Below are 16,575 nucleotides of genomic sequence, written 5' to 3'. Positions count from 1 at the left end.
GTTGTTTTACAGATTGCTGCCACTAGAGGCGCTGGTAGCCATTTGTCCAAAAAAGAAGGTAGCAATCGAAATGGGAGAGATTCATTTGGACGGTCAACTGTTCAATTAAACCTAACCTAACATAACGGCCGTATTACACGGATTGCGGGCTCTGTTGCAATTAAAGTTACAGTTGATGATTGTGGATTGACCAATCAGAGCAAAGTAGCTTGCCGGCTGATTGGTCAACTTGCAACTGTCAACCGTAACTCCAACCGTAAAGGCCATTGCACGTTAAAAAATTTTAGTCGTAATCAAAGGCCGTAAGAAAATTGACCAATCACAATCAAACATTCTAAACATAATAAGAATGTTTGAACTGTGATTGGTTGATTTACTTACGGCTTTATGATTACGACTAAAATTTTTTAACGTGCAATGGCCTTAACCGAGCCAGCAACCTGTAGTGTAATACGGCCTTAACATAGGCCGATATTCATATTCTATCTCAGCCAATCAGAAAGCAGCGACGTGAATGGAGCGTAGCAAATCACAATCGCAATTGCGGCCGCGAGCCTAGTGTGATTCTTATGTCCAATATTTATATACATCGAATTATCTTCCTTTTTTCTAAAATATTTTTTTCTTTCAGTAATATTAGAAATAAGTGCAGATATGTGTATAATTCAATAGAATATTATAGTGAAATCATGAGATATTTAAAGATATTTAAAATTGAGTTGAAATTGAACCAATCAAGACAAAGAAATTTTAGTTCCTCTTCTTCTGATTAGTCAAATTCCAATATCTTCAATTTTCAATGCGTAATCTGATACGCGTTGAAGATTGGAGATTGGATTGAAGAAAATTGAAAATTGAATATTGGAATTTGACAAACAAAAGAAATTGGAAGCTTAAGTAAACCAATCGTGAAAAATTAAGACGCCATATTATTTTACAAAGACGCCATTTTATATCACAAATATGATTGATTTCTCTTATTAATTAATAAGCATATTGTTAAATGAATCTATTGGCTGCGTTTAGCAGATCAAACCGCTCAGTAGCACTCGAACATGATTGGTTCTTACTTTTAAAACCAACAAATCAACATCAAGTGTCGATAAAACGATAACTGAATGCTTTTTTTGTTAAACAAGGCCTTTGTTTACTTTTTAATTTTTTAATCTATTTTTGACATGTGTCAAACAGATACATCAAATTGTAATCCTTAGAACATATATAAATAATAAAAATATATTATAATATATAATTAATAAATATTAAATATAAATATATGATAATATAAATATATTATATAAATATAATATACAAAAGTTTATTTAGGAATTACTTGACAAGAAATACCGATTAAAATTTGATCTTATAATAATTGATATATTTTTATATTTAATTTATTATATTATAGTATATTAATTTATATAGTATATTTGTGTATTAATATTTATATATGTTCTAAGTTGTAAACAGTCGCACATTCTCCTATTGCATTGAAACAATGCTGCTATTTTTCGAATAATTAAATCATGATGCGTGAATATTGAGACATGTATGCATTTTCCTGTAAGAAGACATATCTGTCACAGTACAGTACATACAATGTTTAATTATTATAATTATAGATTTTGTATGTTTATTTCAAAGAAATTACTATATCATATGACAGGAATCTGTAGGAGATATTTTATTTATAAACGTAGTACTTCTTTACAATATTTCCAAACATTTCTATTTTTTGTTTATAAATCATGTCGGAGCATGAGATATATCTTTGATAATTGATAGACTGAATTTTATATTATGTTTCCATTTTGGCAATATTTAAGAGGTATTCAAATAAATTAAATTGAAATAGAAACAAAATAATCGCTCGTCAAATCGATCAAATGTTTTAATAAATATATTCAAGATTCATTTCTATTTTCATGGAATGACAAAGTACAACTAGCCGAAAATATATGATTTCTTTTTTTGTTTCTTTTCATCTGTGATATATTAATTTATTTTAAACTATTAAAATTGCTTATCTTGCATGCTTAAAATCAGATGCAATTTTAGATTTTTTTAAACGAATAACATATATTACAGTTAGACAAATAAAAATTGACAGATTATCTATTACAAAAATATATATAATACTTTAACTATATATTGAAAATGTAATAAAAAATTGATTACTTACAAGACTAATAGTGCGATAACAATATAAATAGAATATTAACGTTCTTTGCCTATCAAAGCAACTTCACATATCTTGCATACTGCATCTTTGAATTGTGGATTATAGCTGGCACCGCATAATGGACACTTCACTTCTGGTTTTCCTTTGTAAATAGGTGTGAATGTGCTTGCACACAAGGAGAATGGATTGTGTTCATCGTATGCTAATTTATGTTCATCGACAGGATTCTTGTCACAAGACTGAAAAATAAATTAATTTTAGATATAAATATTATATATTTACATAAATCAATTTACAATAAAAATAAAAGTACCTGTAATAGAACCCGGATTTTCTGCGCAAGTTCAGGATTTGGTCCGAGCTCGAGCAATCTCCTCGCGAACGAAGCAGCGGTTTTGTAATTCTTCAATTTGTAGAATAAATTCACAGCTACTTGAAGTGTGAGAATCTGATGTACGGGTTGCAGATTACAGTGTGTGAAATATGCCGCCATCTCGCAAATTCTCTTCTGTTCGGCTAACGTGGCTCTCGGTAGACTTTTACGTTCTGTTTCCATCTTCAAACCTAAGATATACTCGCGACAAATCTGAATCAACTGTTGAGCTTCTGCAATGTCTTGTTTGGTATCAACTACGAGCAATGGTACGCTTAGCAAGATTCCCTGTAGCTTCTCTATCGCTTTGGCAAATTTTCCGTTGGTTGTCAGTTGGTAGCACACCTGAAGACGCTGAACAAGTTCCGTAAGATGTAATCCCACCGCAGGTAGGCCAGTTTTCGATGTAGCATCCTTCCAGTTGGTATCTTTCCAGTTTCTTTGCGGATATCCGTATAACGATGGTACATTAGGCAGACAGGCGTAGGATGTTCTGGAGCGAGCGTACGTATTCAAAAACAGAGATTGATAAGGCCCGAATTCCACCACTCCGACTTGATTGTTCAATAATCTGAAAGCGGACTCAAATGATCCGGCCAATATGTGATCGATTGGAAGTTTGGAGTTGTTAACCCAATGTTGCGTTGGTGGAACTCCTTTAGTAGGTGGAGAATAATAACCGTCTTCATTGGCGGTCGTCGCAACCTCGAGTTCCGGTGGCAAATCGACGTCTTCGACGTCCCATCCGGGACTCTCCTCGCCTTCCGGCGCAATTTCCGCGTCCACGAGTTCTTCGTCGTCTATACCAAGTTCCTCGTCGTTGCCCCAACCTTCGGGTGTCGCTGCACCATCGTCTTCCAGAGCGAGAGCGGCGGCCACCTGAGTCCTGCTGCGAGACATCATCGCACCCTCGAAGAAACCTTTAGAAACTGTCAGCAACGGCCAGTTGTTCTCAGCTTGTTGAATAGGTACAGGTGGACGGAGATATATAGCACCCTTCTCTAGTGCAGAAAGTTCTTCGCTCATCGACTCATACTGGGCGTCGTCCTCCTCGTTTGATATGCCGTGAATTTTTTCGGTGACATACGCCAACGATGCTTGTCCAGAGTTCTACAAAGGGTTCAAATAGAAATATATATATAAACTTTTTTCAAATAAACAAAATTATTAATTATATATATATATATATATATATATATATATATATATATATACCCGCAAAATCTTGGCTCGCTCGTAAATGTCGCCAAGCAGCAAACTTCCTTGATACTGTCCCGATACGTCTTTTCGAATTTCAGCAATTTTTATCATCTTGCGCAACTTCTCTAGGTTGCCAGTTATGAGGTAAAGGAAGGCCAACTTTTCGAAGTTCTTGGTTCTTTGATAGCACATTTCCACAACTTGATGATTGCCTTGCAGCAAAGCAGTTTGCGCTAAGCTTTCCCAACACGATTTCTGATCGAGAGATCTCGCCGCTTCCAGCGCAACCTCGATGTTACCACATTCAAGCGCGAGACCAAATCTCGTCTTTTCATCTTTCACAAAGTGAAGCGCTACTTCTGGATATCCCTTCTGCTGCAGATACGCTATAATCGACTGTCCAACGAGATTCGCAGTGCGAACCATATGTAAAACTTCTTCGTATTTCCTGTTAATCAGTGCCAGCTTGAATTTATATTCTGTCGGATCTATTCGAAGGATCCTCGGTCTGCATTCTCGATCCAAACAGTAAACTTGATTCCCCTTCACCCTCGTGACATAGATCGGCAAGTCTAGCGTGCGAATGATACCGTGATCGCCGTTGCTGATCACGTATTTAATATGGTTGCTAGTCGTGTAAATAAACACACCAGAATCATCCCAGGCGCCGGACTTTACTCTTGTATTCTCGTGCACAGAACAGAGAGACTCTAACCGACGATTGCAAATGTTGACAGTGTGTTTAGCTAGCAAAGCGACGTGAGACATGTCGCTGGACCACACGACGTATCTGCATTTTGCGATTTTCACTTCCGCCAAAGTTCTCTTCTGCTGTACATCAAACAGTGTTACCTGTTCTGGGTCGCGCAAAAGTAGCATGCCGGTGCCGGCATAAAATATTTCGTCGCAGTTTGGAATTTGTACCTTCTTCGTCACCTCGTTCTTCAGATTCTTGATAACTAACTGAAAAAAATAAATATTTATCATTTAAAAATGTGTATTTTACAAAAATATGAGTAGAATTGTCATGTGCAAGAAAAAAATTAATTAGACAAGTAAAAATTAGCGCTAAAATAATCATAATATACACAAAATTATTTGAATTAATTTAAACAAAATAATTAAGTTTCTAAATTTTGAAATCATTGTAAAATAGCTTCATTTACCGAGTACGCTCTATCTAATACAGCGAATCGATTCCTGGCAACCCAGATTGCGGTGACACCGGACGCTCGTTTGGTATCAGCATCCGTGCTCGAATCTCCTTCGCGCGGTATCATGTACAAGTCGTAAGTGCTGTTCTCGATATTCGATGGTGATCTTGTGCACACTAGAAGGCTATTTTCCGCTTGATTGTACGACATACTGTAGGGCGGCGTTTTTCCCCCGCTGCGAATCTGCATCACCGATGTATCCTTCGATGTGGTGAAATCCAGCTTTCGAAGGAAACGATCTTTCACGTAATACAGAAGATTTCCATAAACCGCGTACGCGGGACGTTCTCTCTCAAGTTTGAAGATGATCATTCCGGAATCGTGACCGGCGGCAAAGAGGTTCAGAGTCGGATGAGCGGCCAGAACCCAAAATCTCTCGTGTTCCCGTCTAAACGTGTGCAAACACGTGCGCTTTGTCATGTCCCAGACCCTGATGCTTTTATCCTCCGAATTGGAAAGGATGAGATCCTGTCTGGGATGGAACAACACGCAGGATACGTTATTGTAATGGCCGCGACACGTGTCTACTTCCCAGGCTTTAGCGTCGTTCATCCGCCACATCTTGATCTGCCGATCATCGGCTCCGGAGACGATCAGAGGTAACGTACCGTGGAAGCACGCCCAATTTACGCCTCTATCGTGACCTTCGAGGACGTACTTCACCACCGCGTCGGCCTGGCCGAATAAATCGGTCGCCCCCGGATTCTTCAGGTGATCCTCGAGACCTCCCGGACCTGGTGCCACATTCTTTTTCCGTAATCCTGCAATTACAATCCATTATTGAAGAATTCTTCTTTGCCATTGTATGATTATGAAAAGAATGGGGTCATTTTCGATTACTTTTTATTATTTCAAATGAAACTTTAAATTCTAAAAACATTAATATAATATATTATAATATTATTATAATATTATATTATAATATGTATATTAATATAATATAAAAAATATAAATATTTGCAATAAAATTATAATATAATATAAAAAGAACTTTAAAATAAGGAGATCTTAAAAGTGTTAGAATGCCTGCCATTAGTTCATAACAATATATAAAACAAAAGGCTACTTATTAAATTTTTATTAAATATAAAATTTAATTCTCCAATTTTTTATTATTTTTTAAAATTATTTAATATTAATTCTTAAGTTATTTAATATTATTTGTTAAATTTTTTATTTTGATAAAATATTCAAAATTCTTAATATGCATGTTATATGCACATACATATAGTGTGTTTGTGTAAAAAAATTATTTTTTTTGCACAAACCAGAAATATCCCAAACGCGGACCGTTTGATCTAACGAAGCCGACACGATGATATCTTCCGTAGGATGAAACTGGGCGCACATTACGTAGTGATTATGCCCAGTCAATACGCAAATGCAAGTGCGACTTTGCCAGTTCCAGATACGGATAGTCTGATCGTCCGAAGCGCTGAGTATCCAGGGATACTCTTGATGAAACACTGTGGTCCTGATGTAATCCAGATGACCCAACAGGGTGAAGATACATCTACGTTGTTTGTAATTCCAGACCTTAATCTTGTAATCGTCGCCGCCGGAAACGAACAGCGGCTGCTGATTGTGGAAACATATTCCTCGTACGGGTCCGTCGTGCTCGTCAAATTTGTCGAGGAGGGTGCACATGCGGTAGTCCCACAGTTGGATGACGCCATTGTGCAAACTGAAATTCATTCATAAATTGTATAATAAATAAAGATTTAAAGCGTAATATATTTTTTGTTAATTAATTTAAACTATAAAAATTTATAAAAATATAAAAATATTAAATTTATAAAAATTTATAAATTTATAAAAATATTAATCTATAAAAATTGTAAATATTTGTAAATATATAAATATTTTATAAAATTAATAGATGGGGATGAGATAAATTTGTTGAATAGATTTATTTATTTTATATTTTATACTTAATTTATATTTCATTTATAATAATTATATTTCAAAGTATTAAATTTTGTCAATGCAAAATATTTCTCATTCCTTTAGTGTGTTACGTAATACCTGTAATTTTTAGTACATGCAAATGTATTTTCTTTATCTCGAATGGTACACCTTATGAAATTGGTCTGCCCGCAATAAGTATTATCCTTTTCAATTGCTGTAAGGTATATCAGGGATTTTACGAGAGGCTTGGATTGCGAAAACCGGCGGTTCGTATGATTTTTTCGTCTGGGCGGTTACAAAATAAAGTATAAATATAGAGGTCATTTGGAAACTGGATTTCGGGCCTACGCCTCGATACAGGGTGTCCCGATATTACAATGGAACAAAAATAACACAAATTTAAAGATAAGAATTATCACAAATAACATGAAATTAAGGATGTATGTAACATATATCGAAATACTAACAAAAGCATAATTCTCTTAATGGTTTGGAAATTATTTAAATTTAAAGTTACTATTGATTCTAATGAAAAACCGCCTAATGTAGAACTTATTGACAAATTTGACAAAGAAAAAAATATTACCAATGAAATAAAAATTTTCACATATATTAAGGAAATTCTAATAAATATTTGTGCAAAACTTGATTTAGATCCACTAATTCGTTTAAAAGTTATTCACTAAAAATTGTAGAAAAATATTATCTGTCTCTTTTTCTCTTTATGCAAATTACTCGTTTTTCATTGTTTTTTTGCAGTTGATTTCAGAGGATATTCACGATCAAAAGTTTTTGCCATAAATTAGGAAAAATATTAATTACAACTATTTTTTTTACGAATATGTCAAAATCCATATTATTTTGCGATACTTTAATTTTTTTCATAACCCAATTTTATTTTTTTCATTTTTCAAACAGTATAAACGTAAGAAACATGTTTTCTTTTTAATTTTGACAATTTTTTGCTACTATTGTACATCCAGAACATCCTTAATAAATTCCATTATCTCTAAATAAGTGAATATTCACTCTAAAATAAAAAATCTGTAATAATAATTTTTTTACATGAAATTTAATAGATTCTTGTGTGAATCGCACTTTTAACCACCTTGTGTATTTTATTTCTATTATCTTCGGAAAAAGGCGTGGTACGCCTGTTACTTAATCGAATACCAAACGTATCCCGCATAATTGCTTTTGGTTCGATCTCCTCCTAGTGATCATTATTAAAATATGCATGAATATTAAATAACTGCCGTGACGAACCACTCACTCATACCTATCTAACAAAGAGATCAAACATGATTGCCAAATTCGTCATTAGTTCGATGTTAAACCAGTTTAGAAAATGATTTATTACATTCTAGTTCTAATATCTCAAAAACATAATTTATATATAAATAATGAAATTATATTTTATTATATTTTAAATTATATTTTATATTTTTTATTATAATATTTTATGGTAGACATAACAAGTGTATGTAAAAATAAATTACACTTTGCAGAATTAAAAATATTACTATTTTTTATTATTTATAAAATATGTTAAAATAAATATTATTTGTGTATATTATTTAAAAATATCACAGGGTGTTCTAGGTTTTTTACGGCTAAACTGCACTAGTGTGTTTTATGTATAACAATAAAAAAATGTTATATAAACATAAATCATAAAAGCTTTATTACAGATATGCATAAGTACATACATGCAGATGATTTTTTTTTTTTTTATGAATTTTGTGGATTGATAAAACAATGTTTATGAAAGAAAATATTTTTAATTTTCCTAATAAATATACTAAAACATATAGATACAATTAAATAGTTGTCCTTGACGTCCAAGATCACCATATTTCCAATCACTAGATTTTAAAATTTTTTGTCATAACCGTGTAATAAATGGACCTATGTTTATATATGGATAGAGATCCCATTTTAATTTGTCACCCTTTTTATTTTCGCAAAATAAAGTCGAATAAAAAATGTGTTCAAATAAAAGTTGTTCGGTGTTGAAGTTCGGGTCATCAGATAATGATCTTCATTTGATCTTGTGTCAAGGTCAGAGGATTATTTCAAGGTCATTTTCATTTTTAAGTGAAATTATTCCAATTCATTTACATAAAACGGTTTCTTGTAATATTTGATGTTAAAAACTATAAGAGTATGGTCTATATCAGAAATTCAATAATTTATGAAATATTTTATACTTTAATTTCATATAATTTTATATAAAGTATCTTCCCATATAAACTATTAACAAATATCCCTTAAAATATTCACTTTTATCATTATTTTATCTCAATATATATATATATATATATATATATATATATATATATATATATATATATAGAGAGAGAGAGAGAGAGAGAGAGAGTTTAAATAAAAAAAACATGCATGGTGAAAAAAAAGATTAACTTTTTCTTTTAAGTGAAACGATTTATTTTCATTGATGCATCACGATACGCGATGAAAATATCCGAAATTCGATCTATATGTGCTACATAATTTTGACGAATCTGACGATATACAGATCAATACAGATCGAAATACAGACCCCGTATATCCCCTCAGGACATTTCTGTGGAATCAGGTCGTCAGAAGCGGAGGTGTACGCACGAGAGTGGGGCGTGAAATGCACGTCGTGTATAAGAGATCACATTATTACGCATCCTGGTAGTGTGCTCCTTAATTGCATTAGATCCACATCCCTTTGTCGACTCTCGACAATGGCGTTACCGCGGTTCTTTTGCACTGTTATTGTAAGTATGCATTTGCATATAAATAAAAATTTCTACCTCGAAATATTCAATTTTTATTTTAATAAATCCAAAACATCAATTTTTTGAACACAATTTTTATTTATATCACACAATTCATCAGCCTTGTTTGCTAAAATTAATAATCTAATAATAATATATTTATGTCAAGCAAAATCATACATGTCTCTTTTTTATTTTTTTTTATTTTTTTTAGCTTTTTATAGGCATAACATCAGTGAGAACGTACTCTGTTTCATACGATGGCATTCACCTGGCATTTTCTAACACTCCACGATTGATATACACAGAATCTGAGTCTAATCCTGCTTTCAGCGGCTACTCCTATGCAACTCAGGATTTAAATGGTGGCGAAAGTAATGTTGTTTTTACAATCGGTGCTGATTCTCTGAGCAGATTGCAACATGAAATGGATTCGATGAAACTGTCAAGAAGAAATATGTTGGAGAAAACTCAAGAGACTTTAATGTCTTCAGAACAACCATCTAAGCCTGAAGAAATGAGTATGAATATACAGAAAGATTTTAACTTGAGTCCTGAAAATTTCAGAGGAGAGAAGAAATTATCAAAGAACTTTCAAGCGAATGATAATTTTGTTGAACACCAAGTACCTCTTCAGCAAACCTCCTTTGTGGGTTTACCGTATCCTGCATTCAGAACAAATTTACTGAACTTTCCAACCGTGCTTCCAAGATATCACGTGACACCAAGTGTGATACAAAGTTATCCTCATGATCTCTATTCCCAGTTAAGACTACCATTGCAGAATTTTAATCTTTACAATCCCTCTGTGCCATTATTTTATCGAGCAGCAATCACGATTCCTAGCAATAGCAATGAACATACATCAACAGCTACTCAAGGTACAAGAATTTCTCTGAAATTAAATGATATTGAAAGCTCACAAACTAATGCTACCGCCTCTGAATCCAACTCTATAGAATCCAGTAAAATAGAATCAAGATCCAATCTGGGATTAATGATAGATAAAGTTGATGAAACGTCAACCAAATCTGCTATCTCCACAGACCAACTGGAATTCATGACTACATCTAAGAAAGTAGAAGAAGAAATTACAAGTAGTAATCTTGTAAATCTTGCAATGACATCTGAAAGTTCTGTTGAACCAACTATGAAGGATGAAACAAATACTACTGAACTTGCAAATACTGAAACAAATCCTTTGATGGAGAACTCAACTATGGCAACATCTAAAACATAAGTATAAAGACGTGAAAATAAAAAATTAAAATTGACTGTATTCTGTACCTTCTGACAATTACATTAATAATAATAGAATTTTGAATAAAATGTAACGGAGCTTGTGCAATTTTATATTACATATTGTTTGAATTATATTAAAATAAAAATCCTTTGACATTTACATAAATTGTGAATCTTTTTCTTTTAATATAAAAATAATTTTTAATAAAAAAAAATATAATCTCTTTATAAAATTATCAATATCCATGTTCACACACACAGATTAATTAAAGCACTGTGCAGTAGATGAAAGGTTATGTCTATGTCAACATGCTATATTGCATATATTCAAAAATATTCACTCAATAATTTCTCATCATAATAGATAATTTAAATAAAACATTATTTTCGCAAAAAAAACATTTTACAAGCGTCAAAATGTCACGAAAGAATGAAGAAGTAAAAAACTGATGCCACTTTACCTTGCAAGTACCCAGGGACGTTTGGGATGAAAGGACAATCCTTTCACTCGCGCGGACTTCGTTTCGAATTTCGTTAACATCTTGATTATTTGAATTTTATTTGACACGCCGTGTAAATTAAGTACACATCACTCTCTCAAAATTCCTCACTTTTTGACACACGACGGGAGACACGTCACTAAACCTGACCACGAATTATAAATTATAATGACCGATACGGATGCATAGATGTTATGCGCCTGACTTTTTTTGCTAGTGAGATTCTAGTTGTAAAATTAATTCCCTAGAAGCATCCTGGCAGCGCTCGCGCTTCTGATTGGCTGCTCAAACGAGCTTTTCGCCGACCGTTGACCAAGGAATTTGAAACACATCCGACAATTGTACGCGGTGAATTCCGATTGGTCAGCGGCTCGCGCATGCGCACTCGCGGAAGACACGTTCTGTCGTCTGGTCCGTCTAACCCTTGGATATCCATCTGTCAATCGTTTCAAATGAGATTATTTGCCGCAATTATGAGCTAATCTGAGTGATAGAATAAAAATTCAGAAGACATTCGTTACCACTTTTTTTGAGAGTAACAAATACATTCCCCTCTTGTGCTTCCTATATTTTTTATAAATCATAATTGTGTCGATAGCCGGCGCGGTATAATGCAAGTGCCGACCAGTGCCATTGTTTTCCTCAACTTGTTTATAATCGCATCGATTTGCATGAACGTCGTCCAATGTGAGAAAGAAAAGCCGGCTGATAAGGAGGAACGTAAATCTCAAATATTCCCACCCTGTGCAGCATGCAAAATACTTACCGGTAGTTTTAAAAAGGTAAACATATTTTTGCTTTTATAATTTTATGCAGAAAATAATTTTTAACACAAATTATATATTAAAATTATATTAAATATGTTAAAAGTAAAAATGTGTCAATTATATTTAGATATTACATAATTTTTTAATCAATGTAAAACCTTACAAGTTATAAATTCTTTGTAGGGTCTAGAAAGAACGAGCCGTGGAAAGTTTGAGGGTGGAGATAGCGCCTGGGAAGAGGACAAGCTAGGTTCATATTCGAGAAGCGAAATTAGATTAGTCGAGATACAAGAGAACTTATGTAAAGAAGTTAAACATGGCGAGACGCAGTGCCAATCTTTAGCGGAGGAATTGGAAGGTCAGATAGAGGAGTGGTGGTTCAAACATCAAGACACTCATCCAGATATACACAATTATATCTGCATCGAAAAAACGGAGCGTTGTTGTCCAGAGAATCATTATGGTCCAAATTGTAAGCCGTGTCCAGGATATCCAGATAAAATCTGTAGTAACAATGGCAAGTGCAAAGGAGCTGGTACAAGAAAAGGAAATGGTGGTTGCTTTTGCGACAAAGGATATATCGGAGATATTTGTTCAGAATGCGCTCCAGGATACTATGAATCTTATAAAGATGAAAAGACTTTGTTATGTTCGGCATGCCACGCGGCGTGCGATGGATCTTGCAGAGGGGCTGGACCAAAGGATTGTGAAAAGTGTGCCAATGGATGGCACATGATTGAAGGCAAAGGCTGCTTTGATATTGACGAATGTATAAAGAGTGATGAGATCTGTCCTGGCAATCAATTTTGCATTAATAAAGAAGGAAGTTATACGTGTTTAGGTATATACATATGCTGTAAATTATTAAGAAATTTCATTATTTAAAAAAAATTTTGAATATGTTAAAATTAAAAATTTGAAATCTTTCTAGCCTGCGACAAAGCTTGCAATGGTTGCACTGGTGATGGCCCGGACATGTGTATCAAATGTGCTGAGGGACACCATAAAAAGGATAATATGTGTATAAGTAAGTATACAAAAAATAAAATAATGTATGATATATTTTAAATAACATTGATGATTTATGTTATTAGATTCAGATCTTCTTGGCCGCAAAAAACAAGAAAATCTGGCGCGATATCTGACGTATTTTGGGCTCTGTGTGGCGATATGTATTATCTTGCAGCGTAATATTTATGCAGCAAGTATTATTGGCTTGCTGGTCGCAATATATATATCTGTATCAGAGTACATGATTGCGCATAGCAATGTTCAAGATACAACGGCAAATATGGATATACTAGGACCAGCTTAAATAGGAACATAATTTAAATAATTCTATGAAATTTTATTATATAATATTGTGTTATACACATACACATTATTGTGAAAAATCATTCATATGAATATAGATTATAATATTAATATATAATTAATATTATATAATTATATAATATTATTAATATATTATATAATAATATTATATAGATATTGTATAATATACATTAATATATAATTTAAAAAATATATATAAGTTAAAAAGAATTAATTTTATTTGATAATAGTATTTTTATTGCCTTTAAGAAATTGTATTTTGAGATATGTTCCTATAATTCTATATACATATTTCTATGTACATATATGTTTCTAATATCTATATCCTCACTTTATATAATTATGTGATTTTTATCAAGATATTAGAATGTTTCAAGAATATATACAGTTTTTATATGTATTTTATGATTAGCTTTTTAATACCTTTTGTCTTGTCTGACAAAGTTGAAGAAAGAAGAGAATAAGTTTTCTTGTGTTTCAAATATCTTTATTATACATTACATATATATTATGTTACTGTAAATATACTATATATCTCAATATAAAATGATAAGAAAAAGAAGATATGTACATTATATATTTAAAATAAGTACATTATGTGTAGGTACATTTTACATAATTTTATATTTATAGAAAAATTTAAACAATTTTTGCGAATATATATCTAAATATATATAACACTATAATATAAATTGACTGTAATGAAAAGATATGAAAATACTATCACTAATAAACTTTAAAAAAATTTATTGCATTTGTGTCATATTAAAATTTTTAAATAAGAACTAACTATACAGGATATGAAATCCTTGCATATCTTGAATAACTTATAAATTATGTATTGCATGAAAAATTTTTACATACAAAAGTTGCATGTTTTTAAAAGAAGTCATTGTAAGAGGTCATATGTATAGTATAATATATATTTTTTTTATAAGTGCATTTTCTTTCTTTAATGGTTCAGATGTTAAAGAGTTACAGTGCTTCAAATTATTTGGCTGATCGATTAGGACAAGGAGAGCAAAACTTTCTTTGATTTTATTAATGAAAGTATAATATGTCAATGTATAATAAATAATTCGCATTATACTAATTGATATTATTTAATATGATATAATATATATTTTTAATTGATATGAATCTTTCTTTTACTTGAACAGAAGCGTCATTACACTTGTAAATCTATAATAATTATTCTACAAGAAAAAAAGATGCAAAGCAATTAAAAAAGATGTTATATTAGATAATGATCAATTAGCATAATGGTATTATTTACATATTGACATATTATATAATTATATGATGATATAATTATATGTCAAAATACACCGAAATGGCATCAAAATAATATTACTTCTGCCACCTAGAAAATGATAAGATTTTCATATATCTGATTTTTTATAATGTAATTATTATTGTGTGTCTCTATATATTTTTATATAGAACATTATAACTATTTGGCAATATATATAATAATAGAAAAATAATAACGGAATTTATTATATTTGTTTATATATTATAATAATTTACATATGTCTCATTTATATATGTCTATGCATTGACAATCCATAATAATTATTTAAACGATGTATTTTTTTAGTTATTTTTATTATTTATAAAATCGAAGAATAAATGTAAAAAATATTGAATAATAATAGCACAAATATGTATTAAAAAATATTTGATTATTCTTTCTGCCTGATACTGAAATCGTCCATTACCAATTTTTATAAAATAAATAATATTAAATAGCATGAAAAATGATTGTATACATTATTTAATATTATTTATTATCGGACGAGAATGCTACTACTATTGCATCGGGAAAATAATATATGGAAATATCTACTGTTAAAAATATTAAAGAATATTAGAATAAAAAATAAGAATATAAATAAAAATATTTTAGTAATGCAATTCATTTAATAGTTAAATAATAATTATTCACATTTCTGAAATCTAAAAATTTCATCAGTTATGTTTGCCTAATATAAACAGAAGTACACATAATACACAACTAAAAACAATAGATCGATTAAATTTGAGATCTATTCTTTCACTAGCACTACTACTTTAGCACTGGCGGTACGTGGCTCTAATTCATAATTTATTATCTTCTCTTCACGTTGAAAGAAGAAAGATAAATTCTAGAAAAGAGAGAGAGAGAGAGAGAGAGAGAGAGAGAGAGAGAGCTTTATTTATAAAGCGCTCTGGGACAAAATCCCCTCAAGCGCCATAAATACTAATACATAAGAAAGTAAAAATACATTTAAAATTACAATGTGTGCGCAATGTTCTTAAACATGTAAAGAAAGTGTTTATGCATAAATGTGGTTTATAATCAACAATCTTAAGGCATGCCAGAGAGAGATGCATAGAGAGAGATAGAGAGAGAGAGAGAGAGAGAGAGAATGCAGCCAGTTTTAGCTATAAAGACTTTTAATTTTACACCACTAGGTGGAGAAATATTGTATTACTTTCTCGTATTTAATATTGTAGATTTTATTATATCTTTGCGACATATGAAATTCACACATATTGAACAACTTTATATCCATGATATTTTTTGAAATATTTTTCAAGTAGGACGTATACCCCTAACGTAAAATCCAAAATAAAGTTTCTTCTTTCTTACGATAAGTGACTAAATGATGATATAGAGGAGATTCTGCGATGAATTATATAGTAATGCTTCTAAATATATGTATATATGTATATAAAATATATATGGGAGCATATATTTGCGGAAAACAAGACCATCGGTTTCGCGCGAAGCATTTTCGCATAAAACACTAATTAACTCGTCATTGTTAAATTAAAAACAAAATAAAAATGTATTGAAAATGTGTAATTTATGTAATACATAATAGTAGGCCAGTTCTAACGCAGGACCTTCGAGGGGGTGCAGGACGAGGAGAAGCCGTCCGCGTGACATTAGACTTCCCGCCCTCAAGTCAAATGCGGTTTTCCCTCGCCTCCCTCGAAGCTCCTGCGTTAGAACCTGCCAAGTATACCTATTACACTATATATAATATATATATATATATATATATATATATATATATATTTTACTAAAATATATATTTACT

General features: G+C 31.6%; 3 protein-coding genes across 3 annotated transcripts; 2 read left to right on the top strand and 1 right to left on the bottom strand.

The window, feature by feature from the left end:
* Positions 1 to 1,658: 1,658 nt before the first annotated feature.
* LOC126851770 (coatomer subunit alpha) lies at positions 1,659 to 11,528 on the bottom strand. The gene is made up of 6 exons (XM_050596075.1): positions 11,346 to 11,528; positions 6,238 to 6,653; positions 4,922 to 5,730; positions 3,771 to 4,718; positions 2,496 to 3,665; positions 1,659 to 2,421 (listed from the first exon to the last, which is right to left on the bottom strand). The coding sequence occupies exons 1-6, from the start codon at positions 11,423 to 11,425 to the stop codon at positions 2,218 to 2,220; spliced, it is 3,627 nt and encodes a 1,208-aa protein (XP_050452032.1). The 5' UTR covers positions 11,426 to 11,528; the 3' UTR covers positions 1,659 to 2,217.
* On the top strand, positions 9,460 to 10,975 carry LOC126851787 (uncharacterized). Its single transcript, XM_050596115.1, has 2 exons — positions 9,460 to 9,642; positions 9,857 to 10,975. Exons 1-2 carry the CDS (start codon positions 9,610 to 9,612, stop codon positions 10,880 to 10,882), a joined length of 1,059 nt encoding a protein of 352 aa, XP_050452072.1. The 5' UTR covers positions 9,460 to 9,609; the 3' UTR covers positions 10,883 to 10,975.
* A 260-nt stretch (positions 11,529 to 11,788) lies between the features above and the next one.
* On the top strand, positions 11,789 to 13,527 carry LOC126851786 (cysteine-rich with EGF-like domain protein 2). Its single transcript, XM_050596113.1, has 4 exons — positions 11,789 to 12,166; positions 12,335 to 12,992; positions 13,083 to 13,178; positions 13,246 to 13,527. Exons 1-4 carry the CDS (start codon positions 11,996 to 11,998, stop codon positions 13,464 to 13,466), a joined length of 1,146 nt encoding a protein of 381 aa, XP_050452070.1. The 5' UTR covers positions 11,789 to 11,995; the 3' UTR covers positions 13,467 to 13,527.
* Positions 13,528 to 16,575: the final 3,048 nt, after the last annotated feature.

Source organism: Cataglyphis hispanica, chromosome 8 (genome assembly GCF_021464435.1).
Source record: "Cataglyphis hispanica isolate Lineage 1 chromosome 8, ULB_Chis1_1.0, whole genome shotgun sequence".
NCBI classification, from domain to species: Eukaryota; Metazoa; Arthropoda; class Insecta; order Hymenoptera; family Formicidae; genus Cataglyphis; species Cataglyphis hispanica.
This window is presented reverse-complemented; position numbering and strand designations above follow the sequence as displayed.

Coding starts and splice junctions, on each gene's coding strand:
- LOC126851787 (XM_050596115.1), top strand. CDS start 9,610: ATGGCGTTACCGCGGTTCTTTTGCACTGTTATT. Junction 9,643..9,856: donor GGTTCTTTTGCACTGTTATT/GTAAGTATGCAT, acceptor TATTTTTTTTAG/CTTTTTATAGGCATAACATC.
- LOC126851770 (XM_050596075.1), bottom strand. CDS start 11,425: ATGTTAACGAAATTCGAAACGAAGTCCGCGCGAGTGAAAGGATTGTCC. Junction 6,654..11,345: donor CGTCCCTGGGTACTTGCAAG/GTAAAGTGGCAT, acceptor AATGAATTTCAG/TTTGCACAATGGCGTCATCC. Junction 5,731..6,237: donor CCGCGTTTGGGATATTTCTG/GTTTGTGCAAAA, acceptor TTGTAATTGCAG/GATTACGGAAAAAGAATGTG.
- LOC126851786 (XM_050596113.1), top strand. CDS start 11,996: ATGCAAGTGCCGACCAGTGCCATTGTTTTCCTCAACTTGTTTATAATC. Junction 12,993..13,082: donor AGGAAGTTATACGTGTTTAG/GTATATACATAT, acceptor AAATCTTTCTAG/CCTGCGACAAAGCTTGCAAT. Junction 13,179..13,245: donor AAAGGATAATATGTGTATAA/GTAAGTATACAA, acceptor TTATGTTATTAG/ATTCAGATCTTCTTGGCCGC.